This window comes from Symphalangus syndactylus, chromosome 10 (assembly GCF_028878055.3).
Source record: "Symphalangus syndactylus isolate Jambi chromosome 10, NHGRI_mSymSyn1-v2.1_pri, whole genome shotgun sequence".
Lineage (NCBI taxonomy): Eukaryota > Metazoa > Chordata > Mammalia > Primates > Hylobatidae > Symphalangus > Symphalangus syndactylus.
In genome coordinates, this window is record NC_072432.2 from 39,200,000 (window position 1) to 39,226,272 (window position 26,273).

General features: G+C 39.4%; 1 protein-coding gene across 3 annotated transcripts in view; it reads right to left on the reverse strand.

Annotated features, from left to right (window-relative positions):
* Nucleotides 1–585: 585 nt before the first annotated feature.
* The window catches only part of METAP1 (methionyl aminopeptidase 1), a 71,967-nt gene continuing 46,279 nt past the window's right edge, over nt 586–26,273 (reverse strand). For 2 of the 3 annotated variants that reach the window (XM_055296929.2, XM_055296931.2), the window contains exons 7-11: nt 24,551–24,689; nt 22,324–22,455; nt 17,902–18,045; nt 5,529–5,594; nt 586–2,235 (exon numbers count right to left, since the gene is read on the reverse strand). In XM_055296929.2, the coding sequence (XP_055152904.1) occupies nt 2,072–2,235; nt 5,529–5,594; nt 17,902–18,045; nt 22,324–22,455; nt 24,551–24,689 (645 nt within the window). In that variant the 3' untranslated portion in view covers nt 586–2,071. The remainder of the gene's footprint in view (nt 2,236–5,528; nt 5,595–17,901; nt 18,046–22,323; nt 22,456–24,550; nt 24,690–26,273) is intronic. The other variant, XM_063610218.1, reaches the window with a different exon arrangement.

Below are 26,273 nucleotides of genomic sequence, written 5' to 3' on the forward strand. Positions count from 1 at the left end.
CAATCATAGCTCACTGTAACCTTGAACTCCTGGGCTCAAGCAATCCCCCCATCTCAGTCTCACGAGTAGCTAGTGCTACAGGCTCGCACACCATGCTCTTATTTTGTAAAAAGGTGGCAGAATGATGAAACTAGGTGTTTTGTCACCTAAATCCAGTGAACATTTGTAATTAGATATATGCAATTAGACTAGAGTCCATATTGTTTTAAAATCTCCCAAACTAAGAAGAGCATTATCACCACTGTGGTGTTTTATCCTTTAACCAAAAAACTATCACACCAAGATCTTTTTTCCTTCAGCTTATCTTCTAATGACGGACACTGAATAAGCCCACATTGTTAATTCACAATCAGTACATAAAATGCTCCCCTAATGTTCAGCATTCTTTCTTAAAAGCTCTCAAAAATATGGTTGCATCTCAAATGCTGCTGGCACTCTACTGAGTTTATGTACAGCCATTACACCTGAAAAAGCATTTCTACTCAAATGGTCGTGAATTTATTTTAGATTATCAAACAGCCTCCCCATTCCCACCATTTCCCTCTGAAATCCCAAAGAAATGCAGCAAAGTTAATCACTACATGGTAGGATAATCAAACTTTTTAATCTCCCTTTACACATTATATTAACATTCATATTGCAAGGCATTCCATTCACAAATATTACAGTTTGATAAAAACTTCACACACATACTCCCAAAGTCTATACCAGATTCAGTCAACTTTACTAAATCACTCAAATAATAAAAGTAATGAAAACATTATTATTTTTAAAGCAATAAGGTCTGAGGCACTCTGGGAAAGATGTTCTCTTACAAGTATAATGTGTCAGTGGTATGAAATTATATTACAAGGATGCCCAGTAATCAAGTACACTCTAGTGACAATGACTTTGTGATCTGATATGTCTTCACTGGATACACTCCTACTTGGACAACTGCTGAAAGGAACGTAGATATTGGGCAGCTGAGGTCATTTCTAATGAGGTTCCCAACTATGTAAAGGACAGGTGTGTTTCCACACACGAAGGACAGCTGCATCTCTACTGCAAGGTTACAGTACACAAAATTCCTTTCCCATCACTATCACGTTTACTCAACGTTAGATTTTAATAGCCCACTTGACCTCCTGGGCTCACAGCTGCAGACACTTTAGAACTCTTTCCCCATCCTCCACCATAGTGCAACCTTCACGCTTCTCTGAGCACCTCCAAGGTATGCCCTTGAAGTAAAACAGAAAAGGGAAGAAAGGGGCCTTTTTCTTTTCCATTTCTGACCAAACAGAGGTCTGAAATAGTGTATTATGAAATTCTCATTCCCTGCAACAGTCAGCCACCACTTGGAAAATGGCTATTTTTGCCATAAACTAGATTTTTAAAAGCCTAATAACCTTCCAAAGTGAATTTTACTACATTCATTCACTGACACACAGAGTCCACATTGGAGAAAGTCTCATTGGGTGAGTGCTTCCCTATGCACAATTACAAGGGTAAATAATTAGCATGGGGGAAAGGGGAGGCCAAATCCCAACCAGGAATTAAGTCACTGCAAACTATGGATCCATTTGTAAGAGCATATAAACCTGTCAGAGCAGAAACAACACAAACCCCAGGTCACATAGTGTTTGGTAATTATGTATACGGAATTTAAAATGTATACATATATATTTCCATATATATAATTTAAAAAATCTGGTGCAACATATATTGCTAAAGTTTCAAAGATTCTCATTTCCAATGTTCACCTGGAAAGCAGCTGGCTCTTGATGGCTGTTTTGTGGCAGTGATAAAAGCAACTAGAAGCAAGTTTAAGTAAAAGTGCTCAAAGGGCAAATGAGAAAACAGGTGTGCAGGGGGAGGGGGCTGAAGAGTTGAGCAATGTTTCCTTTATTCTCAGCTTTTTCAGACCCAAGACAAGTTCTTGAGGACACACATCAAATGCTGTAGTCCTTTCTTATCTATAGTCAAAACAAAACAACTGATTAAAAAAAAGGTTCCTCTTCCTTTCTGTACTCTCAATAAAATGCATAGTACAGTAAGAAGGTATCACTGAGATGTGCCATCTTGGGAGAAATTAAAATTGAGACATGAAGTGAGGCCGTGCACTGTCAAGTCGCCGGGTTAGGATTTCACAGCCAGTGTCTGTGACCAGGAGGGTGTGCTCAAACTGAGCAGACCGCTTTCCGTCTCTTGTCACCGCAGTCCAACCATCTGGCCAGGTTTCATCCTGCCATCCGCCTTCAACAAACAAAAAATTTCTTAGTTCGATCACTCAGTTTTCTAAATGAGCTCTATCAAGAAGAAAGCCAAGGAGAAAATTCACTACTAAGATCCTTATTTACATGCCAATTGTTTTAGCTAATGCCTTTCCAACTTCATTTTGGTCTTCAGTATGTTTGATGTTTAAATTTCATCAGATGTACTACAACCACATTTTTTATATATCCCAAATATCAAATCAAGCTGGAATTTCCAAAATAGAGGCGCTGGATTTCATTTTAACAACATATTGGTACCAATCACCATGACTTTGAGTAACAACTTTAATTAATTATATGTATCATTATATGTATCAAAGCATCACTATGTACCCTATGAATATATACAATAATTGTCAATTTTAAAATAGGAAATTTTTTAAAAAGGACATTCTGCAATATGCTATAACACAGATGAACCTTGAGGACACAATGCTAAGTGAAATAAGCCAGTCACAAAAAAGCATATGCTTGGCCAGGCGCGGTGGCTCACGCCTGTAATCCCAGCACTTTGGGAGGCCGAGGCGGGTAGATCACGAGGTCAGGAGATTGAGACCATCCTAGCTAACAGACTGAAACCCCGTCTCTACTAAAAATACAAAAAATCAGCCGGGCATAGTGTTGGGCGCCTGTGGTCCCAGCTACTCGGGAAGCTGAAGCAGGAGTATGGCGTGAACCTGGGAGGCGGAGCTTGCAGTGAGCCGAGATCGCGCCACTGCATTCCAGCCTGGGCGACAGAGCAAGACTCCGTCTCAAAAAAAAAAGCATATGCTTAATGATTCCACTTCTATGAGGTAGAGTACAGTAGTCAAAATCATGGAGATAGAAAGCAGAACAGTGGATGCCAAGGTCTGGGAGTAGTGAAGAATAGGAAGGGAATGTTTAATGGGTTGAGTTTCAGTTTTACAGGATGAAAAGACTTTTGGAGATGGATGGTGGTGATGGGTGCACAACGTTATGGATGTATTTAATAATACTGAACTGTACATTTAAAAATGAGATGTGTATTTTAAAAAATCAGAAAGAAAAAAACTTGAATTAGTGAATTTAGCTTTCCTAGTATAACTCTGGCATCTGACAAAACTATACTCAGCATATATTGTGAAGGAAATTATGTAAATGTTTACAGTTTTATTACAGCATTCAATTCCTGATATAATTTCAAAATGGAGGCACACAAACAGATGGTGTGAAAAGATTATACAGTGAAATTTTTGTGAACTATACCCCTGGAACCAGAAAGAGGGGCAATAGAAAGACTGGTGGGAGAGGATAAGAAAAATATGAAGCAGAATGGTCTGGATAGGAGTTGAAACCAGAGAAGGGAAGCAAAGGGACAGTGAATCTGGGAGGCCATGAAAGAAAACTCAGGGAAAGGAGGGAAAGGGGGTGAAGGGGGCATAATGAGGGAAAGCAGAAAGCAAAGGCTCAAGAGAATGTGAAGCAGAGGTGGAATGAGAAAGGCAATTCTAGATACTACTGTAAAAGATGTATTTGCGAGCTTTCTCCTTTCAAAATTAGATGTTAAAAAAATCAATACTTTCTTCATTTTGAGTAATCTTTAGGTGAAACATATTACCTCTAGGACTCACTGCCTCAGACAGACAAATCCCAGAACATAAACTCTGTAGTGAAGTAAACTACTTTTGCAATATTAAATCCCAGGCTAAAAAGAAAATATGAGGCAGCCTAAAAAAGTGAACTCATGCCTCATCAAGCAACTAAAGATGAGTACATCGATGTTTTTCAATGTAATGGCCTTTACACAAATTTAAAACATTACTACTATAATTTTATTGTGATCTGAAAAAACAGGATTTTTAGTAATGTCAAGTCAAATTTATTTGGCTATTCTGAGGAAATTCTCCTGCAGATTTGAGACTTTCTAGTCCAGGGATTTAACCTAGCTGAGTTACACTAAAGTATATCTGCTATAATTTGATGATTAATTACCTGTGCTGGCTGTATAGAAAGTTATTTGCTTACTGAAAATACTACATCGTGGCTCACCAACCAGGTGCTAGTTAATGGAAATACGTAGCCAAAATGACAATTTCCTCCCACTATCTTTCTTTTCACTGTTAAATACTTACCATCTTTACAACTGGTTGCACGTGATCAGAACTTTATCCTTATTATAAGAGGATGACAAAAACTTTACTGCACATTTGTGCAGTCTTTTAAGTATATAACATAATATAAATCATCTCAGTCTAGCAGCCCTGGGTGTTGGCAAGATAGGGATTCTAATTTTCATTTTACAGAAAACGCAATAAGGAATCAGCTTTAGAAGGCAACCTCTAAAGTGACTTCAGTGATCCCCAGCCTCCTGGCATGCACGCCCTTGTGTGAGCTCCTGCTCCCCTTGAGTGCGGGCTGGATTCAGTGAATCACTTCTAAGAAAGAGAATATAGAAGTCACTCCCAAGACTGGGTTATAAAAAGACTGGAAGGATCCAGAGAGGGAGTATCCTTTAAAACAGGGCTCAGGACACACAAGCTTTACTGCTGCCTCACTTTGCATCCCCTAACCAGAAAGCTCCATTACCAGAATCACTCTGAAAATCTCAGTGAGGAGCCCTAATTGTGACTCCAAGTCTCCTATTACTGCTACAAGCCTGTCTGGAGGAGATGACAACAGTGGGGAGGCTGCCAGAGCCAAGTGTGTCTTTGGTGTGCTTTCCCCACAATAGCTATATGATGCCACGTGATGACATGAGTGCAGACCATGAAGGGTCAGAACAGCTCATGAGCTGAGTCTGACAAATTCTGCCAGGTAACAAGCTAAGTTACAGGCAAGCTACTCACCCTCTTCAAGGACCAGTTTCCTCATTTCTATAATGGGGATAACACCTACCTTATACATTGTGAAGAATTAAATCATATAATTATGTCTGCCTCAAACTGGGTGGCTCGTCAAATGCTCTGCTCTGTTCCCTCCTCTTCCCTCACCTACATCAAGCAAGAACGTCCACACAGACTTGACCTGGGCACCTCATTATTACAATGCACCCTCTGACATGATCTTTATGAAAAGGGACCAGAATTCAAGCATTTCAGCATCTCCTGACAGGAGACTACCACGCAGAAACCATGTCGTTCTTGCCAACCCTCACAATTTTCAGTTCTCCACGATACTGAATCAAGTTTGAGGTGGGACAGGGAGTGAGTAGGAAGCAAAAAGCAAGCAGGTAGAAAAGACCACTGACATGATGAATAACCTAAAATACATATAAATTTAATTGAAAAATATCATGGCATCCTTTTTTCTCACCTTCACAAATCATTGGCTCAATTGTAAATACATGGCCCGACTTCATCACTCCAACTGCTTTATTTTCTGAAATTAAAGAAAAAAAAATCTCAAAAGGTAGCAAAACCAACAGTGTACTGTTGAACAGCTAACTAGAAAGAGTACACAACTCAAATTCCCAACAGTGATTGTTAAATTAATTACCCTGATTCCCTTTCTTAAAGTTCAACAAACAGGTATTATACTGGCAGCCATCTAATATGGTACACGTACTGTCCTAGGCACATTTCATTATGCTTATGTGTTCTCTAGGAAAACAGAGGTATTTGTAGGCTGTATTTCAAATATGAGTATCACTTCTATAAAAAGGAAAGTGGCAAATAAAGAATAAAAGTGCCTTGATTTCTATTACCTCATGATTAGAATTGCAATCACAGAACCAAGAGTTCCACTACTTATCCGGGTAGAGAAGTTTAAAGGAGAATGACAGATGTTTCAGATTATGCCAGAAATTTCCCACCGCTTGGGGGTAAGTATGTGTTTGTACCCAGGGGCACAGCCCATAGAAACTACATGATTTTCATAACGTTTCATTAGCTGTTGTCTTTTTCTCATCTTCAAAGAACAAAGTCTATGCCCATTAACCTACTTTTTAAAAAATAAGCCGGGTGCAGTGGCTCATGCCTATAATCCCAGCACTTTGGGGAAGTCGAGGCAGGTGGATCACCTGAGGCAGGTCAGGAGTTTGAGACCAGCCTGGCCAACATGGCGAAACCCTGTCTCTACTAAAAATACAAAAATTAGCCAGGTGTGGTGGCGTGCACCTGAAATCCCAGCTACTCAAGAGGCTGAAGCAGGGAATCACTGGAACCAAGACAGAGGGTGAAGCGAGCCGAGGTCAATTGCGCCACTGCACTCCAGCCTGGGCAATTGAGCGAGACTCTCTCAAAAATAAAAACAAGGCCAGGAGCGGTGGCTCTCACCTGTAATCTCAGCACTTTGGGAGGCAGAGGTGGGTGGATCGTGAGGTCAGGAGATCAAGACCATCCTGGCTAACATGGTGAAACCCCGTCTCTACTAAAAATACAAAAAATTAGCCGGGCGTGGTCACGGGCGCCTGCAGTCCCAGCTACTCAGGAGGCTGAGGCAGGAGAATGGCGTGAACTCGGGAGGCGGAGCTTGCAGTGAGCCGAGATCGTGCCATGCACTCCAGCCTGGGCGACAGAGCAAGACTCCGTCTCAAAAACAAACAAACAAACAAACAAAAACAAAAAAAAACAACTAAAAACAAAACAAAACAAAAAAAAAAAACTAAGGAGACTATTATTTTTTAATTGAAAGCAAAAAAGCAAACTCCATTTCTCTCTCCAAACACTTTTTAGCTTCTTTGTCCAAGTTCACTAATATAAGTTTTTTTCGAGATCATCATGAGAAATACAACAATAAATTACAGTGACCAGACCTGCCATACCCCTCAAAAATGCCAAAAATGTTAAAACTAGGAATAGGCTTTTTTAGACAAAAATGGAGAACTAATTTAAATTCCAAGTTAAACAAAACCTAATAAGGGTGTCAGCTAAGTGAATGACTGCAATGCTCAACCTGACCACCAGATGGCTAATACATCAGCTTTTCAGGGTTCCTCTGTGAGGTTGTTCTGATCTGCAACTGTTGAATGGCAAATTTGCCCGCCCTTTGAGGCTGACTCAACTAAACTCTCCTCTTTCCAGGAATGGTCTAATCTCCCCTACACATTTATATTCCTGCATAACTTTCCTGATGAATAGCTATCGTGCTGCTTTCCACTATCTTAGGTATTGCCAAAATACACTTACTGCAGATTTCAAATCTGGAGCTTTTAAACTGTTACAAAATCCTAAGGTCATTAAAAAAAAGGAAGAAAAGAAAAAGAAACAAACATTTGACTTTTAATTTCTAAATTCATAAACTTTCAAAATGATATGATTAATACATATACAGAATTGGTCTATATTTCCTTGGAGAAACCAAAAAGAAAACGTCAAGAATGTCAGTGTGGTGTCACAGAAAGTAAAAAGGATGAAAGAATCTCGAACTCTGCTGTCCAATACAGCAGCATTGGCCACGCATAGCTAGAAAGTACTTGAAAAGTGACTAATCAGAACTGAGGCTATCAGTGCAAAAGCCCTTTGGATTTCAAAGACTAAAACAACATGTAACATATCTCTCAATAATTTTTACACTGATTAAAGTTTCAGTTTCCCAACATACCTCACTCAACAAATACACATTATCTGAGTGACTATACTATCACGGACACTGTTAGGCACTTTTTAAAAAATTTGTACCTGATCTATAGATCAGAATGACTGTAATATGCAGGCATACCTTGTTTTATTGCACTTCACTATATTATGCTTCACAGATACTGCTTCCTTCCTTCTTTCTCTCTCTTTTTTTTTGAGACGGACTCTTGCTCTGTTGTCCAGGCTGGAGTGCAGTGGCACGATCTCGGCTCACTGCAACCTCCACCTTCCAGGTTCAAGTGATCCTCCCACCTCAGGCTCCTGAGTAGCTAGGGACTACAGGTGCACGCACCATGGCCGGCTAATTTTTGTATTTTTAGTAGAAGCGTGGTTTCAACATTTTGGCCAGGCCGGTCTAGAACTCCTGACCTCAAGTGATCCGCCTGCTTCAGCCTCCCAAGGTGCTGGAATTACACGTATGAGCCACCACATCTGACCAGGTGCTGCTTTTTTTTTTTTTTTTTAAATAAATTGAAGATTTGTGGCAACCCTGCACTGAGCAAGTCTAACAATGTCATTTTTCCAATAGTACATGTTCACTTCATGTCTCTATGTCACAATTTGGTAATTTTCACAATCTTTCAAACATGTTCATTATTATTATATCAGTTATAGTGATCTGTGATCAATGATCTTTGATGTTAAAATTTTAATTGTTTTGGAGCACCACAAACTGTGCCCATGTAAAGACAGCAAACAAATGTTTGTGTGTGTTCTGAAGGCTCCATCAGCCTGCCCCACTTCTCTCTCCCCCTCCTCAGGCCTCCCTATTCCCTGAAACACAATACTGAAATTAGGCCACTTAATAGCCCTACAATGGCCTCTAAGTGTTTAACTGAAAGGAAGAGTCACATGTTGCTCACTTTGAATCAAAAGCTAGAAATGATTAAACTTAATGAGGAAGGCATGTCAATAGCCTAGATAGGCCAAGAGCTAGGCCTCTTGTGCCAAAGAGTTAGCCACGTTGTAAATGCAGAGGGAAAGTCCTTGAAGGAAACTGAAAGTGCTACTTCACTGAACCCACAAATGCAAAGAAAGTAAAACAGTCTTACTGCTGTTATGGAGGAAGTTTGAATGGTCTGGATAGAAGATCACACAACCGACAACATTCCCTTAAGCCAAAGCCCAATCCAGAGCAAGGCACTAACTCTCTTCAATTCTATGAAGGCTGAGAGAGGTGACAAAGCTGCAGAAGAAAAGTTGAAAGCTAGCAGAGGTTGGTTCATGAGGTTTAAAGAATCCATCTCCATTACATGAAAGTGCACCATGAAGCGGCAAGTGCTGATGTAGAAACTGCAGCAACATTGCCAGACGATATAGCTAAGATAATTGATGAAGGTGGCTATACTAACAAAAATGCCGACCAAAACAGCCTTTTAATGGAAGAAAATGCCACCTAGGACTTTCTAACTAGAGAGGAGAAGTCAATAACTGGCTTCAAATAACAGGCTGACTTTGTTAGGGGATCCTGCAGCTTGTGACTTTAAGTTGAAGCCAATGCTCATCTACCATTCCTTAAGATTCCTTAAGAATGAAGCGAAATCTACTCTGCCTGTGCTCTAGAAACAGAACAACAAAGCCTGGATGACAGCACCTCAATTTATAGCATGGTTTACTGAATATTTTAATAATATTAATATATAATTAATATATAATATATAGTTAATATAATTAATATTAATGCTGAAACCTACTGCTCAGAGAAGAAGATTCCTTTCAAAATATTACTGCTCACTGACAATGCACCTGGTCGCCCAAGAGCTCTAACGAGATGTACAAGGAGATGAATGTTGGTTTCATGCCTGCTAACATGGCATCTATTCTGTACCTCATGGATCAAGAAGGAATTTTGACTTTCAAGTCTTATTATTTAAGAAATACATTTTCTAAGGCTGCCGCAGATAGTGATTTCTCTGATGAATCTGGACAAAAGTAAACTGAAAAATCTTCTTGAAAGGATTCACCATTCTGGATGTCATTAAAAACATTTGTAGGCTGGGCGCGGTGGCACACACCTGTAATCCCAGCACTCTGGGAGGCCGAGGCAGGGGGAATGTATGACTCCAGAAGTTCAAGACCAGCCTGGGCAACACAGTAAAAGCCCATTTCTACTAAAACTACAAAAAAAATAGCCGGGCATGGTGGTACGTGCCTGTAATCCCAGTTACTCAGGAGGCTGAGGTGGAGGAATCACCTGAGCCCAGGAGGTAGAGACTGCAGTGAGCTGAGATCGTGCCACTGCACTCCAGCCTGGGCAACCACAGTGAGACCCTGTCTCAAAACAAGCAAAAACAAAACTAAAAAATTGATTCATGGGAGGAAATTGTGTGATGCATGACAGGAAGTCAAATATCAGTATTAACATGAGTTGGGCAGAAAGTGATTTCAGCCCTTTTGGATGACTATGAGGGGTTTGAAACTTAGTGGAGCAAGTAACTGCAGATGTGGTGGAAAGAGCAAGAGAACTAGAATTAGTAATGGAGCCTGAGGATGTGAGTGGATTGCTGCAATCTCATGATGAAACTTGAACACTTGAGTAGCTGCTTCTTATGGATAAACAAAGGAAGTAGTTTCTTGAGATGGAATCTATCCATAGTGAAGATGCTGAGATGACAATAAAAGATTTGGAATATTACATAAACTTAGTTGATAAAACAGGAGCAGGGTTTGAGAGAACTGACTCCAATTTTGAAAGAAGTTCTATGTTGAATAGGAGCAGTGAGAGAGGGCATCCCTGTCTTGTGCCAGTTTTCAGAGGGAATGCTTCCAGTTTTTGCCCATTCAGTATGATATTGGCTGTGGGTTTGTCATAGATAGCTCTTATTATTTTGAGATACATCCCATCAATACCTAATTTATTGAGAGTTTTTAGCATGAAGGGTTGTTGAATTTTGTCAAAGGCCTTTTCTGCATCTATTGAGATAATCATGTGGTTTTTGTCTTTGGTTCTGTTTATATGCTCGATTACATTTATTGATTTGCGTATGTTGAACCAGCCTTGCATCCCAGGGATGAAGCCCACTTGATTATGGTGGATAAGCTTTTTGATGTGCTGCTGGATTCGGTTTGCCAGTATTTTATTGAGGATTTTTGCATCAGTGTTCATCAAGGATATTGGTCTGAAATTCTCTTTTTTGGTTATGTCTCTGCCAGGCTTTGGTATCAAGACGATGCTGGCTTCATAAAATGTGTTAGGGAGGATTCCCTCTTTTTCTATTGATTGGAATAGTTTCAGAAGGAATGGTACCAGTTCCTCCTTGTACCTCTGGTAGAATTCGGCTGTGAATCCATCAGGTCCTGGACTCTTTTTGGTTGGTAAGCTATTGATTATTGCCATAATTTCAGAACCTGTTATTGGTCTATTCAGAGATTCAACTTCTTCCTGATTTAGTCTTGGGAGGGTGTATTTGTCGAGGAATTTATCCATTTCTTCTAGATTTCCTAGTTTATTTGCATAGAAGTGTTTGTAGTATTCTCTGATGGTAGATTGTATTTCTGTTGGATCAGTGGTGATATCCCCTTTTTCATTTTTTATTGCATCTATTTGATTCTTCTCTTTTCTTCTTTATTAGTCTTGCTAGCGGTCTATCAATTTTGTTGATCTTTTCAAAAAACCAGCTCCTAGATTCACTAATTTTTTGAAGGGTTTTTTGTGTCTCTATTTCCTATTCAATATAGTGCTGGAAGTTCTGGCCAGAGCAATCAGGCAGGAGAAGGAAATAAAGGGTATTCAATTAGGAAAAGAGGAAGTCAAATTGTCCCTGTCTGCAGATGACATGATTGTATATCTAGAAAACCCCATTGTCTCAGCCCAAAATCTCCTTAAGCTGATTAGTAACTTCAGCAAAGTCTCAGGATACAAAATCAATGTACAAAAATCACAAGCATTCTTGTACACCAATAACAGACAAACAGAGAGCCAAATCCTGAGTGAACTCCCATTCCCAATTGCTTCAAAGAGAATAAAATACCTAGGAATCCAACTTACAAGGGATGTGAAGGACCTCTTCAAGGAGAACTACAAACCACTGCTCAATGAAATAAAAGAGGATACAAACAAATGGAAGAACATTCCATGCTCATGGGTTGGAAGAATCAATATCGTGAAAATGGCCATACTGCCCAAGGTAATTTATAGATTCAATGCCATCCCCATCAAGCTACCAATGACTTTCTTCACAGAATTGGAAAAAACTACTTCAAAGTTCATATGGAACCAAAAAAGAGCCTGCATCGCCAAGTCAATCCTAAGCCAAAGGAACAAAGCTGGAGGCATCACGCTACCTGACTTCAAACTATACTACAAGGCTACAGTAACCAAAACAGCATGGTACTGGTACCACAACAGAGACATAGATCAATGGAACAGAACAGAGCCCTCAGAAATGATGCCGCATAGCTACAACTATCTGATCTTTGACAAACCTGACAAAAACAAGAAATGGGGAAAGGATTCCCTATTTAATAAATGGTGCTGGGAAAACTGGCTAGCCATATGTAGAAAGCTGAAACTGGATCCCTTCCTTACACCTTATACAAAAATTAATTCAAGATGGATTAAAGACTTCAATGTTAGACCTAAAACCATTAAAATCCTACAAGAAAACCTAGGCAATACCATTCAGGACATAGGCGTGGGCAAGGACTTCACGTCTAAAACACCAAAAGCAATGGCAACAAAAGGCAAAATTGACAAATGGGATCTAATTAAACTAAAGAGCTTCTGCACAGCAAAACAAACTACCATCAGAGTGAACAGGCAACCTACAGAATGGGAGAAAATTTTTGCAACCTACTCATCTGACAAAGGGCTAATATCCAGAATCTACAATGAACTCAAACAAATTGACAAGAAAAAAACAAACAACCCCATCAAAAAGTGGGCAAAGGACATGAACAGACACTTCTAAAAGAAGACATTTATGCAGCCAAAAAACACATGAAGAAATGCTCATCATCACTGGCCATCAGAGAAATGCAAATCAAAACCACAGTGAGATACCATCTCACACCAGTTAGAATGGCCATCATTAAAAAATCAGGAAACAACAGGTGCTGGAGAGGATGTGGAGAAATAGGAACACTTTTACACTGTTGGTGGGACTGTAAACTAGTTCAACCATTGTGGAAGTCAGTGTGGCGATTCCTCAGGGACCTCGAACTAGAAATACCATTTGACCCAGCCATCCCATTACTGGGTATATACCCAAAGGACTATAAATCATGCTGCTATAAAGACACATGCACACGTATGTTTATTGCGGCACTATTCACAATAGCAAAGAGTTGGAACCAACCCAAATGTCCAACAATGATAGACTGGATTAAGAAAATGTGGCACATATACACCATGGAATACTATGCAGCCATAAAAAACAATGAGTTCGTGTCCTTTGTAGGGACATGGATGAAACTGGAAAACATCATTCTCAGTAAACTGTCGCAAGGACAAAAAACCAAATACCGCATGTTCTCACTCATAGGTGGGAATTGAACAATGAGAACTCATGGACACAGGAAGGGGAACATCACACTCCGGGGACTGTTGTGGGGTGGGGGGAGGGGGGAGGCACAGCATTAGGAGATACACCTAATGCTAAATGACGAGTTAATGGGTGCAGGAAATCAACATGGCACATGGATACATATGTAACAAACCTGCACATTGTGCACATGTACCCTAAAACCCTAAAGTATAATAATAAAAAAGAAAAAAAAAAAAGAAAAAAAAAGAAAATCTGGCACATATACACCATGGAATACTATGCAGCCATAAAAAATGATGAGTTCATGTCCTTCGTAGGGACATGGATGAAACTGGAAAACATCATTCTCAGTAAACTATCGCAAGGACAAAAAACCAAACACCGCATGTTCTCACTCATAGGTGGGAATTGAACAATGAGAACTCATGGACACAGGAAGGGGAACATCTCACTCCCGGGACTGTTGTGGGGTTGGAGGAGTGGGGAGGGACAGCATTAGGAGATATACCTAATGCTAAATGACGAGTTAATGGGTGCAGGAAATCAACATGGCACATGGATACATATGTAACAAACCTGCACATTGTGCACATGTACCCTAAAACCTAAAGTATAATAAATAAAAAAAGAAGAAGAAAGAAGTTCTGTGGATAAAATGCTATCAAAGAGCATCACAAGCTACAGAAAAATCCTTCGTGAAAGGAAGAGTCAGTCAATGTGACAAACTTTGTTGTCTTATTTCAAGAAATTGCCACGACAACCCTGATATGGTTTGGATCTGTGTCCCCACCCAAATCTTATGTTGAAATGTAATTCCCAGTGTTGGAGGAGAGGCCTTGTGGAAAGTGACTGGATCATGGGGGCAGAGTTCCCATGAATGGTTTAGCACCACCTCCCTTGGTACTGCACAGTGAATGAGCTGTCATGAGATCTGGTTGTTTCTCCTCCCATGCACTCTCTCTCTTGCTCCTGCTCCCACCATGTGAGACACTCACTCCCTTTTTGCCTTCCGCATGATTGTAAGTTCCCTGAGGCCTCTCCAGAAGCTGATGCTGCCATGCTTGTATAGCCTACAGAACCGTGAGCCAATTAAGCCTCTTTTCTTTATAAATTACCCAGGTTCTAACAGGAATTCGACCAGGAATTTCTAACAATGTGAGAATGTAATACAAACCCCAGCCTTCAGCAACCACCACCCTGATCAGTCAGTAGCCATCAACATCAAGAGAAGAACTTTCACCAGCAAGAGGATTACAACTCACTGAAGACTCAGATGACTGTTAGCATTTTTTAGCAATAGAGTATTTTTAAATAAAGGTTTGTGCATTGTTAGACTACACACACAGGAGACTACTGTATAAACATAACTTTTTGTGCACTGCACTGGGAAACCAAAAAATCCGTATGACTTGCTTTATTGCGACATGTACTATATTGCAAGGGTCTGGAACCAAACAGTTATCTCTGAGGTATGCCTGTACAGTTTAAATGTAGAGTATTATCATCATTACTTCCCACCCATTGATTCAAACATAGAAGCAAATAAACTCTCACCTAACAAGGATTTCTCCTACATAGAAGGAGTGGAGGAATGTTATACAACAGTTTCCTGGTTCTTCCCTCATATGGGCTAGGAATATAGAGTTACAAATTAAAGCAGAGATTTACATTTCAAAAGATATCTCTGCTATACAAAAAAAAAAATCCCTCAATAGTTTAATACTTCCCTGCAGTGATCATAGCATATTTTGTTTTATATAAATGTGACTCTTCATAAACATAATATATAAGGCTGGGTGTGGTAGCTCACGCCTGTAACCCCAGCTCCTTGGGAGCCTGAGGTGAGCAGACTGCTTGAGCCCAGGAGTTTGATATCAGCCTGGGCAACAAGGAGAAACCCTGTCTCTACAAAAATATAAAAATTAGCCAGGGATGGTGGCCCACACCTGAAGTAACAGCTACTCAGGAGGCTGAGGGAGGAGGACTGCTTGAGCTCTCGGAAGTCAAGGCTCCAGTGAGCCGTGACTGCACCACTACACTTTAGCCTAGGTGACACAGCCAGATCCTGTCTCAAAAAAACTATATAAAATAAAGTACACCTGGGTCCTTGTTCCTCTTTTCATAATTGTTTCTTAAGTCTAATCAAATGCTTTAATAGGAAACTCACATGACATCTTCTGTATAACAGTGGCAACATATTTTGCTGACACTATAACCACTGACCAAAATCCCCTTCTCCCATAAATATTATTGTCTTCAGTCTCTCTCTTTCCCTCTCACTCAAATCCATATCTAAACTCAAATTTTATTGCTTCTGCAAGTAAGGGAACTGTTTTCATTCCCTCCCCTGCACATACTCTTACATACACACACCCCACTGTAACTAGAATAGCTACTTCCATTCTGTGAAAGGGAATGCATATTCAGATGATTACAGGGTATAACAGGAAGGAATGAAGTCAGTTACCTATTTTCTGTTGCTAGCTTTTATTTCAAGCATGATTCACATTTTAAATAAAAAGAATTAGGTGGTCTGCTAATAACCATTTATTGACACACATTAGATGCTGTGCTCTAAACCAGCAGTCCCCAACCTATTTTGCACTAGGGACCGATTTTGTAGAATAGAATTTCTCCACAGACCAGGAGGATTTTGAGGGTACGAGCCTTGGGGGGATGGTTTCAGGATGAAACTGTTCCACCTCAGATCATCAGGCATTAGATTCTCATACAGAGTGCACAACCTAGATCCCTCACATGCACAGTTCACAACAGGGTTCAAACTCCTATGAGAATCTAATGCCACTGCTGATCTGACAGGAGGCGGAGCTCAGGTGGTAAAGCTCGCTTGCTTGCCGCTCCCCTCATGCTGTGCAGCCCAGCTCCTAACAGGCCATGGATTGGTACCTGTCTGCGGCCCAGGGGTTGGGGACCCCTGCTCTGAATGACTGCTCCAGCTTCTCCTTTAGAAAGGTTGCTCACTCATTTCACTTTCTCTTCACAACTATCCATGTCTAGGATTTTACCACCTCACACCTGAACTATAGCAACAACTGCCCATCAGGCCAACTATCTTCAGAACTCCCACCTGTAATCCATCTTAGTCACCACTGCCAAATTAGCCTTCTCAAAATATCAGCTTCATTATGCCATTCTTCTGCTCAAAAATATTTCTGAAGATGCCGACATACAAGTCAAATTTCTTCAGTCTGGCATTTGGCACACCTGGACTGCCTGCTGTTAGTCCTTAACATATAACTCAGCCAACCTTCTATTTTCTCTGTTCATCTCTATTTGAAGCACCCATGTTCACCCACCAACTGGAAAGCTTTTTCTCCTCTCCACCCAACCAAAACCTCAACCACTCTTTAGTTCTCCCACCCACCACACCCAGCACCAAATTTCTTCAATCCTTACTTGTCAGCATGAAGTATGGGAGAAAAGACTGACTCCAGAAAGCAAGACAGAACCCAGGTATCAATGCTAGTCTGGCATTTAATTACTAGTCTGTGTGACCTTGAGCAAGCCAATTACCTCTGTAAGCACAGAGTTGCTTTAAAAAAATTGGGCTAAGAAGTTATCCATAGAGTTGCGATGATCAAATGAGATAATGCATATTACTGTCATTGTAAACCTTAACATTAAATGCTTTCGTGTACTGTTTTCATGCAGAGTTCTAAGTGCTTTCCATGTATCATCTCACTTAATCCTCATAACAATTCTATAGTAAGTACCATTCCCTACTATTGTACAGATGAAAAAAATTAAGCACAAGGAGATGAAAGTGTTTATCTAGCAGTGGCTCAATATATATGTGCTAAGTTCCTTCCTAGGTCAACTGTGGATAGCTTTCATTTGTGACACTAAAGAACAGATTCATTCCTGTATATGTTCTTCTCTCTCTACAGAAAATGTTTCTGTAAGACATTATCTATGATCTGTCTTACACTTTCTTTGTTATTGTCTCATACGGCACTCAACCTAAGGAAAAGTACTTTGTTTATTCCCCTATTTATATGAATAAATATTACAGGATCTGACACACATTAAGCACTCAAACCAAGCAAGATGAACTGACTTCACCTAAGGAATCAGAACAGTAATAGCTAGGCCTGTGGCAGACTGTTGTTTGCCAAAATAAGGTTACTTTTCTTCCATAACACACAATTAGATTACGTTTTCCCATCTCCCTTGCATTTAGATGCAGCCATGTGACTGAATTTCTGCCAATGGAAAATAAATTTGATTTATGCCAATTCCAGCTGACTGTTAAAAACTCCCAAGTATACCCCTCCAAGCTTCAACCCCCAACATCTCCACTATCTACTGACCAGGAGGGCAACTCCCAAAGTGACTTTGAAAGCCATGGGTCGAAGATGACACAGCCTGTGTCACATAGTAACTGCCCTGCCCCCACAGTGACCAAACACACCTGCCTTGGACTATCATGTGAGTAAGATACGAACCTGCACTGTGTTTCAGCAAATACACATTTTGGGAATCTATCTATTATAGCTAAGAGATTACTCTAGTGAATACAAAATAGTAGGTACTGTTAAATGTATAAATAAGTATTTGTTGAATAAATGGTGAGCTTATACCAAATCTCTGGATAGTACTTACTGGCATAGTGGGGTACATTGGGAGCTGTATGAAAAAGCTTGTGGATTCCATGCCCACAATAGCTTCGAACAACTGAAAATCCATTTGCTTGGGCATGCTTCTGGATAATGTTTCCCAATTCTCTGTACCGAACACCAGGCTTCACTGAAAGGAAAAAAGAAAATTCACGATAAACTAATAACTAACACGTACTAAGCAATTACTATCAACCAGGTGCAGTGGCTCATGCCTGCAATCCCAGCATTTTGAGAGGTCAAGGCAGGAAGATCGCCTGAGCTCAGGAGTTCAAGACCAGCCTGGGCAACATGGCAAACCCCTGTCTCTGCAAAAAATACGAAAATTAGTCCCGCATAGTGGTGCGTGCCTATAGTCCCAGCTACATTTGGGAGGCTGTGCTAGGAGGATCACTAGAACCCGGGAGGTCAAGGCTGCAGTGTTCTTGCCACTGTACTCTGGCCTGGGCAAAAGAGACAGACCTTGTCTCAAAATAGAAAAAGAAAAAAAAAAGTAATTACTATCTTTGTGCTAGGAAGCTTTTGAAACACTTTTATGCATCCATGCCTCAACTTACAGATGAGACACAGAGAGGCCAAACAGCCAGTAATTGGTAAAGTTCTAATTCAAACCAAGGGCATCTGTAGTTTCTCCTTTCATGCCAAAAACGTTAGATTCATAGCAGCACTAAAGGGTTGGAAGTAGGTACCTTTTGCTTTCTTTAACAATAGAGAACAATAGAGAGGAAATACACTTCTTTACGCATCCTTCCCTAAGGCCAAGTGTTCCATTCTATTAATGTGAGCAGAAGAGATAAGAAAGTGCACTAGGAGTAAAAGAACGTCCAAAAAGTAATGAATTGGTCCTGAGTTTCAGCCTGGATAACTTCTGAAAGACTGACTTCCCCGGGCTTCTTTATCCCCATAAAAACAGTTCTCAAACTTTCTATGACTGCCTCTACAGACAAGCCTCTAGAGGTACAGTATAGGAAAGATACTTCTCACTATATACACTTTCTGCTCTGTTTAGTTTTTATGACTTTTACTGGTGTTTCAATAAAAAACAAAACAAAAAAAGTGGTTCTCATCACTATAAGATTCTCCCTCACACTAAGATCCAGGAGATGGGCACTGTCAGACTCCTAGAGAACCTCAAGATGGCTCTGGGGATCCTTAACTCTCTATACTCTCCTACTCAGCCTATCTGATTCCCAGACTGAGGTTCAGATACAATGTATCTTTCCCATCCATTCATCCATTTCAGGGTAAATAACTCAAGGAATCGCTTTAATTAACATTTTTACTTGCTCTTAACTGTATCTTCCAGCTTGATTTTGGGGGGAGAAGGAAGGAGGTTTCTGGTTTTGAAAAATCATGCTGACTTTCATAATGATTTTCCTTTTTTTTTTTAATTATTATTATACTTTAGGTTTTAGGGTACATGTGCACAATGTGCAGGTTCGTTACATATGTATCCATGTGCCATGTTGATTTCCTGCACCCATTAACTCGTCATTTAGCATTAGGTATATCTCCTAATGCTGTCCCTCCCCTCTCCTCCAACCCCACAACAGTCCCCGGAGTGAGATGTTCCCCTTCCTGTGTCCATGAGTTCTCATTGTTCAATTCCCACCTATGAGTGAGAACATGCAGTGTTTGGTTTTTTGTCCTTGCGATAGTTTACTGAGAATGATGTTTTCCAGTTTCATCCATGTCCCTACGAAGGACATGAACTCATCATTTTTTATGGCTGCATAGTATTCCATGGTGTATATGTGCCACATTTTCTTAATCCAGTCTATCGTTGTTGGACATTTGGGTTGGTTCCAACTCTTTGCTATTGTGAATAGTGCTGCAATAAACATACGTGTGCATGTGTCTTTATAGCAGCGTGATTTATAGTCCTTTGGGTATATACCCAGTAATGGGATGGCTGGGTCAAATGGTATTTCTAGTTCTAGATCCCTGAGGAATCGCCACACTGACTTCCACAATGGTTGAACTAGTTTACACTCCCACCAGCAGTGTAAAAGTGTTCCTATTTCTCCACATCCTCTCCAGCACCTGTTGTTTCCTGCTTTTTTAATGATGGCCATTCTAACTGGTGTGAGATGGTATCTCACTGTGGTTTTGATTTGCATTTCTCTGATGGCCAGTGATGATGAGCATTTCTTCATGTGTTTTTTGGCTGCGTAAATGTCTTCTTTTGAGAAGTGTCTGTTCATGTCCTTTGCCCACTTTTTGACTTTCATTCCTTTCCAGGCCTTCCTATCAGCCTGGGGTGGGAGGGGGAACAAAATTATAATCCATGTTGCATAGAAAGAGTGACAGAGGAAGTCTTCCCTAATTTTCAAACTGCTTCAGCTGTGGCCCCATGGGTAGTATCTAGAGATATTCATATTTCTGGTTGTCAAACACAGGGTGGTGGTATAACTGGCATTTACTGGGTAGAGACCAGGAATGCTTTGTGGAGCATCTTACATGTACAGAACAGGCCTCTACAACAAAAAATTATCAGGCCCAAAAGCCACTAAGTACATAGACTAAGAAACCCTACTTAAGAAGCCTAATTTCAACAGCTTTTCAAACCCTCTACCTGGGGGAGTAAGGGGGGTGCAAAATGAGGGGCAAAAATGACATATACAAAGGAATTCATAGCACTTTCCAAAAAAGATCAAGCCACTTTCATTCGTTCCTGGCTACTGTTATGAAAACTATTGGCAAGTTCCAGTCATACATCATATTAAACAGCATTCTAACTATCTGGTTTTCTCTTTTTTTTTTTTTTTTGTTTTGTTTTGTTTTGTTTCTTCAGTTGATTCACAGAGAAGCAAAAAGAACAGAAACATTGACTATATTATCTGGCAGAAACTCTAAAAATTATTTCAAACTTAAGCTTTCACAAATGACAAACTAAACATTAAATTTCTTCAATTCCACCTCCTGTATTAATGTTTTAAAATAATCAACAATGAGTAATAAGTTTTCAAAATTTCACCTGATACACAAAAATATCATATTCCTTCATTTCCATTCCTCCAACTTCAGTAAAAATTTCATCTCCCATACACATTAAAGAATGCACTAAAAACAATAAAAATACTGGATCAATGTTATTAGAGATAACTGTATGTTTGTCTAAGAACTCTGTCCTGTTCATTATTCTGTTCATGACATCAAGATTTGGAGAGACTGGGGAGGGTTGCAGGTAGTACACTAGTAATAAAGTTGATACAGTAAGGATTTAACTAGAAGGCTGTTTGCTCATTTATTAACAGTTTGTTAACAACTCCAACAAGATGCTGTTAACAGCTTTCCTTTCCTTTTTTTTTTCTTCTTTTTTTGAAATGGAGTCTCGCTCTGTCGCCCAAGCTGGAATGCAGTGGCACAATCCACTTCCCAGGTTCCAGCAACTCTCCTGCCTCAGCCTCCCGAGCAGCTGGGATTACAGGCGCCCGCCACCACACCTGACTAATTTTTGTATTTTTATTAGAGAGAGGGTTTCACCATGTTGGCCGGGCTGGTCTTGAACTCTTGACCTCACGTGATCTGCCAACCTCAGCCTCCCAAGGTGCTGGGATTACAGGAGTGAGCCACCATGCCCAGCCCCTTTCCTTCTCTTACCCCATAAGATACTGATTAAACAAAAAAGGCTCCATAAGTTGTTCATATGTACAAAGACAGACAGCCTGAGAAAAATCCTCCAGAAATACACCCCTACCCATTACTACAATAGTAAGAAATCTGGAAATCACCAAAATCCAACAGAATAGTTACACAAATTGTAATACTATAGAATATAATACATAGCCATTAAAAGAATGAGGTAAATCTATGTCTGTAAGTACATATGCTAACTTGAAAAGATCCCTATGATAGTCGAAAAAACAGCCCAGTAACACATTAAAAATATTATGATTCCATTTAACCTAATTTAACACATACAAATATGGGTGTGCACTAATGCACAGGAGAGAGAAAAAACCTAAATGGTAACAGGGGATATCTCTAGAGAGAAGAGAGAGATAAGGGGGGAGGCAAGTGTAAAGGAGGATCACATGTTTTTCACTCATAATCTTCAGTTTTAATTTTTTATAAGGAGGACATAATATTTATGTAGTGGAAAGAATTTTAAAAACAGAATAAAAGTTGCACTAAAAAACCATCTGCATAGTCCTCTTCATTTATCAGGCAAAGAAAAGGAAGATAAATCACAGAAGAAACAAAGGATGCTAACTAATCATCTGGTCTATCACCACCAAGAGATTCCCAGATCATCCTTTATCCATTACTGCTAACAACCAAAGCCAACTCAGGTAGAACAGGGGCAACCTGGAAGGTACAAGGAATGCAGAGAACTGCAGCGCCCAGTCATTCCTGGCCCATCAAAGCACAGGACTGCCAATAGGTGCTCAACACTGAGGTTGACCTGCATCGATGGCTTGCATCAGGCACTCATATGTGGTTTGAACAAGTTTTCGTGCTCCATCATCCACTTCTCCAACAAAAAATGTCTCATTCAGGTCCCCATGATAACCATTGCGATAAAGAGTGATGTCCACTGCAAGAGAATGTGCAAATATAAAGACCATACTTATTTTCATTTCAAAATTCAAGTGTTTTTCCAACATGACAATATCTAGCAACTTAATGAAAAAGATAACTTCTGCATTCTCAAATTAGACACCAATGGATAGTTATTGCCCAACAGAAGCTCCCTGAGTGTAATGTAACTGAACTCACTGTGGAGAGCAGGAATATGGCCATGTAACATATGCCAGATAGTGGATTTTTATACTCTTATAGTAATTGTATCACTTGTGGCAAAAGAAAAATGTATATGGGACACAATCATGCAAGATAAATTACCAGAGTTAGTAACATTAAATGGAAGACTTTGCTACATTGCTACAAAATACCATTTTCACTTATCTTTTACAAGTTCCTTACTCCTGCTAGGGAATAACAGAAAAATTTACACTGCTCTACACCTGTTTTTTTAAAACTCATTTGCTTTTCTCTCATTTGTGAATATTCATTCTTCTCTTTGTCCCCATGTTTAAGAATTCAGATTACTATTATACTATTATACTATATACTATTATACCATTATAATGTATCTAGAGAGTACACTGAGTATTTTTTTTTTGTTTTTTTTTTTGAGACGGAGTCTTGCTCTGTCGCCCAGGCTGGAGTGCAGTGGCGCGATCTCGGCTCACTGCAAGCTCCGCCTCCCGGGTTCCTGCCATTCTCCTGCCTCAGCCTCTCCAAGTAGCTGGGACTACAGGCGCCCGCCACCACACCCGGCTAATTTTTTGTATTTTTAGTAGAGACGGGGTTTCACCGTGGTCTCGATCTCCTGACCTCGTGATCCACCCGCCTCGGCCTTCCAAAGTGCTGGGATTACAAGCGTGAGCCACCGCGCCCGGCCTACACTGAGTATTTTTAAACCACATATTTCAATCAACCTGTAACATCACAATATAGATATTTTGGTTCTAGCACAACACATACATTCCTGAAAAACCTCACACATTCTGCATATAATAAAAATAACAGGGTTTATATTTGAAAACCGGGTTGGCCTCAAAACCTATGGAACTTTATGAACAGATACCCTAACTAAAGCAGTAGCAATTCTAATAAAAATAGTGTCACAGTTAAATTTTGGCTATCATTCACAGCTAGCATCACAATCAGTCAATTATCTGCAGCCTCTAACACTTGGGCTCATGCTTCCTCATTTGATAGGTAGTTCCTTTAAGATATCTTATTAACAAAGAGTCTAATTTCATCAATATTAAAATACCATCTAGGCCAGGCACAGTGGCTCATGCCTGTAATCCAAAGACTTTGGGAGGCCAAGGTGGGCAGATGCTTGAGTCCAGGAGTTTGAGACCAGCCTGGGCAACATGGCAAAACCCCATCTCTACAAAATATACAAAAAATGAGCTGGGCATGGTAGCAATGAGCCTGTACTCTCATCTACTTCTGAGGTGGGAGGATCACCTGAGCCAGGGAAGTCAAGACTGCAGTAAGCCATGACGGCGCCACTGCACCCAAGCCTGGGTGACAGTGAGACCCTGTCTCCAAAAAATAAAATAATACACAAAACAAAAACAAATACCATCTAGGAAAGCCTTCATTAATGTCTTTTAAGCTACTTCCTCTACTCTCTATACTTGTAACTTCCCAAGGTAGCTTAACATAGGGGTCTTTAAAGCTACTTCCACTCAAGTAAGGCGCTTCTGCAAGATTTTCAGCTTTCCTTTGGGTCTTCATATATTATGAAGGGTTTTCCTGTATCTATAACAAAGCCTGCCCTGGTCTCTTCAAAACCATTAGTGAACTTCTGGAGGAAAAAAACTAGACTCCACATTTCACTGACATTTTTGACCTATTTACCAATCACATATGAGAAAAGCATTAAAGAAATACACACTGCACCAAACACATCACACTGGAAGTATCTTAAAAGCAACATGCACAAAACCATAAGAGAGCTTTCCGTAGATTTAAGAGTTAGTGATACTGAATTTTAAAAAGGAAAAAGTTTAAGTACAGGAAGCAAGTCAAGAAAACACAAGTCACTGTCAGATTCCCCAAGCTTTGTTGTTTCTTTGCCCATGGTGATGAAAGTAACATATTTTTCTTACCATTAACAATGTCACCTTCTTGCAAGGGCCGTCTATCTGGTATTCCATGGCAAATGACTTCATTCACTGAGGTACAACAAGACTTCGGGAAATTATAATAATTCAGGGGAGAAGGGTAGCAATTTCTTGCAATACATGCCTATAATACAGAAAAAATAACTTGGAATATACAGAAGAAAAAATCTGTATGAAATTACAGATTTTAATATTTGAAAAATGTGAAAAAAGTTCACATTTTTTAGTGACACATGCCACTATAAAGTTCACATTTTATAGTGACACATGCCACTATAAAGAACTCAGTATTTTATTTTAGTAATAGTAGTGGATATTATCTTAAACAATATACAACAGGGTTTGTGCCAGTCAGGTACACATACACAAACCAGTTTACTGGTAACTGCACAAAGGAAAAGTAAAATGACATACAGGTTAAGTATTCCTAATCCAAAAATCTGAAATCCTCCAAAATCTGAAACTTTTTGAACACTGACAGGACACTCAAAGAAATGCCCACTGGAGCATTTAGAATTTCAAATTTGAAATTACAGATGCTTAACTAGTTATGTATAATACAAATATTCCAAAATCCAAAAAAATTCAAAATCCAAAACACTTCTGGTCCAAAGCATTTCAGATAAGGGATACTCAACCCCTATAACAAATATATATATAAATATTACCACATATGAAGATTTTACTTTAGAATTAACTAGTCCTTATGAAAAATGTTAAAGTAAAAATAAAATATTTGAAGTAAATATTAACAAGCATTTTTGATATAATTATAATTCTTATGTTGAAACAAGCCTATATCACTATGCCCCAAAAATGACTACTACTAGTATAATTAAGAAATGGTAAAGTACTTCCAGATATTTCAATAACCACATTCAGTGGAACAACAAAAGAACTCTTACAGAAAAACATGGTCTGCTCTCCATAACAAGTTTTACTTTACCGGATGCTTTTACACAGTGGTAATCACAGCATACATAATTTCTGTTTCCAACCTGCTCTAGTCTTCAGGCTAATATTTTTTAATGGTTGCACAATATACCATTTGCAGAATATGTAGAATATACCATGATTTTACTAGCAATTCCGTTCTTACTGAAAATCTAAATTAATATGAAGTTTCCTCAATTACAAAAAAAAAAAAAATCTTACAACCAATAACTACATTTATGGCTTTTCCCTCATTTAGGAATATACTTCTCTACTTCTCATAGCATCACAAATAATAGTTTAGAGCATATAGAATTAGACTTTCTAGATTGAAAATGCCAATTCCATCACTTACGAGTTGTGTAACTTTTGCCAATTTAATTAACCTTTCTCTTCCTCAGTTTCCTTACCTATAAAATGGAGATTATAATAGTACCTACCCTCAAGAGGTTGTTGGTAAGATTAATGAGTTAATGTAAAAGAAGCACTTGAGCACCTGGCCCACAGAGCATACTCAAAATGCTATTATTGTATATGATACATCTTATACTAACATATGAAACAATACCCAAAAGTGAGAATTAATAAGATTCTGAATAAAAAATTTATAAACATTTTCATAGCTCAAGATAGATTGTCAAATCCTTCCAAAAGGGTTCTTCCAATTTACAATACCATCACCAAGCAGAAGAAAGGACCAGTTTCATCATTTCCACACAAGCAATGCATATAAACATCTTTAAAAGACTAATTTACTAGGTCTTTATAATTTGTA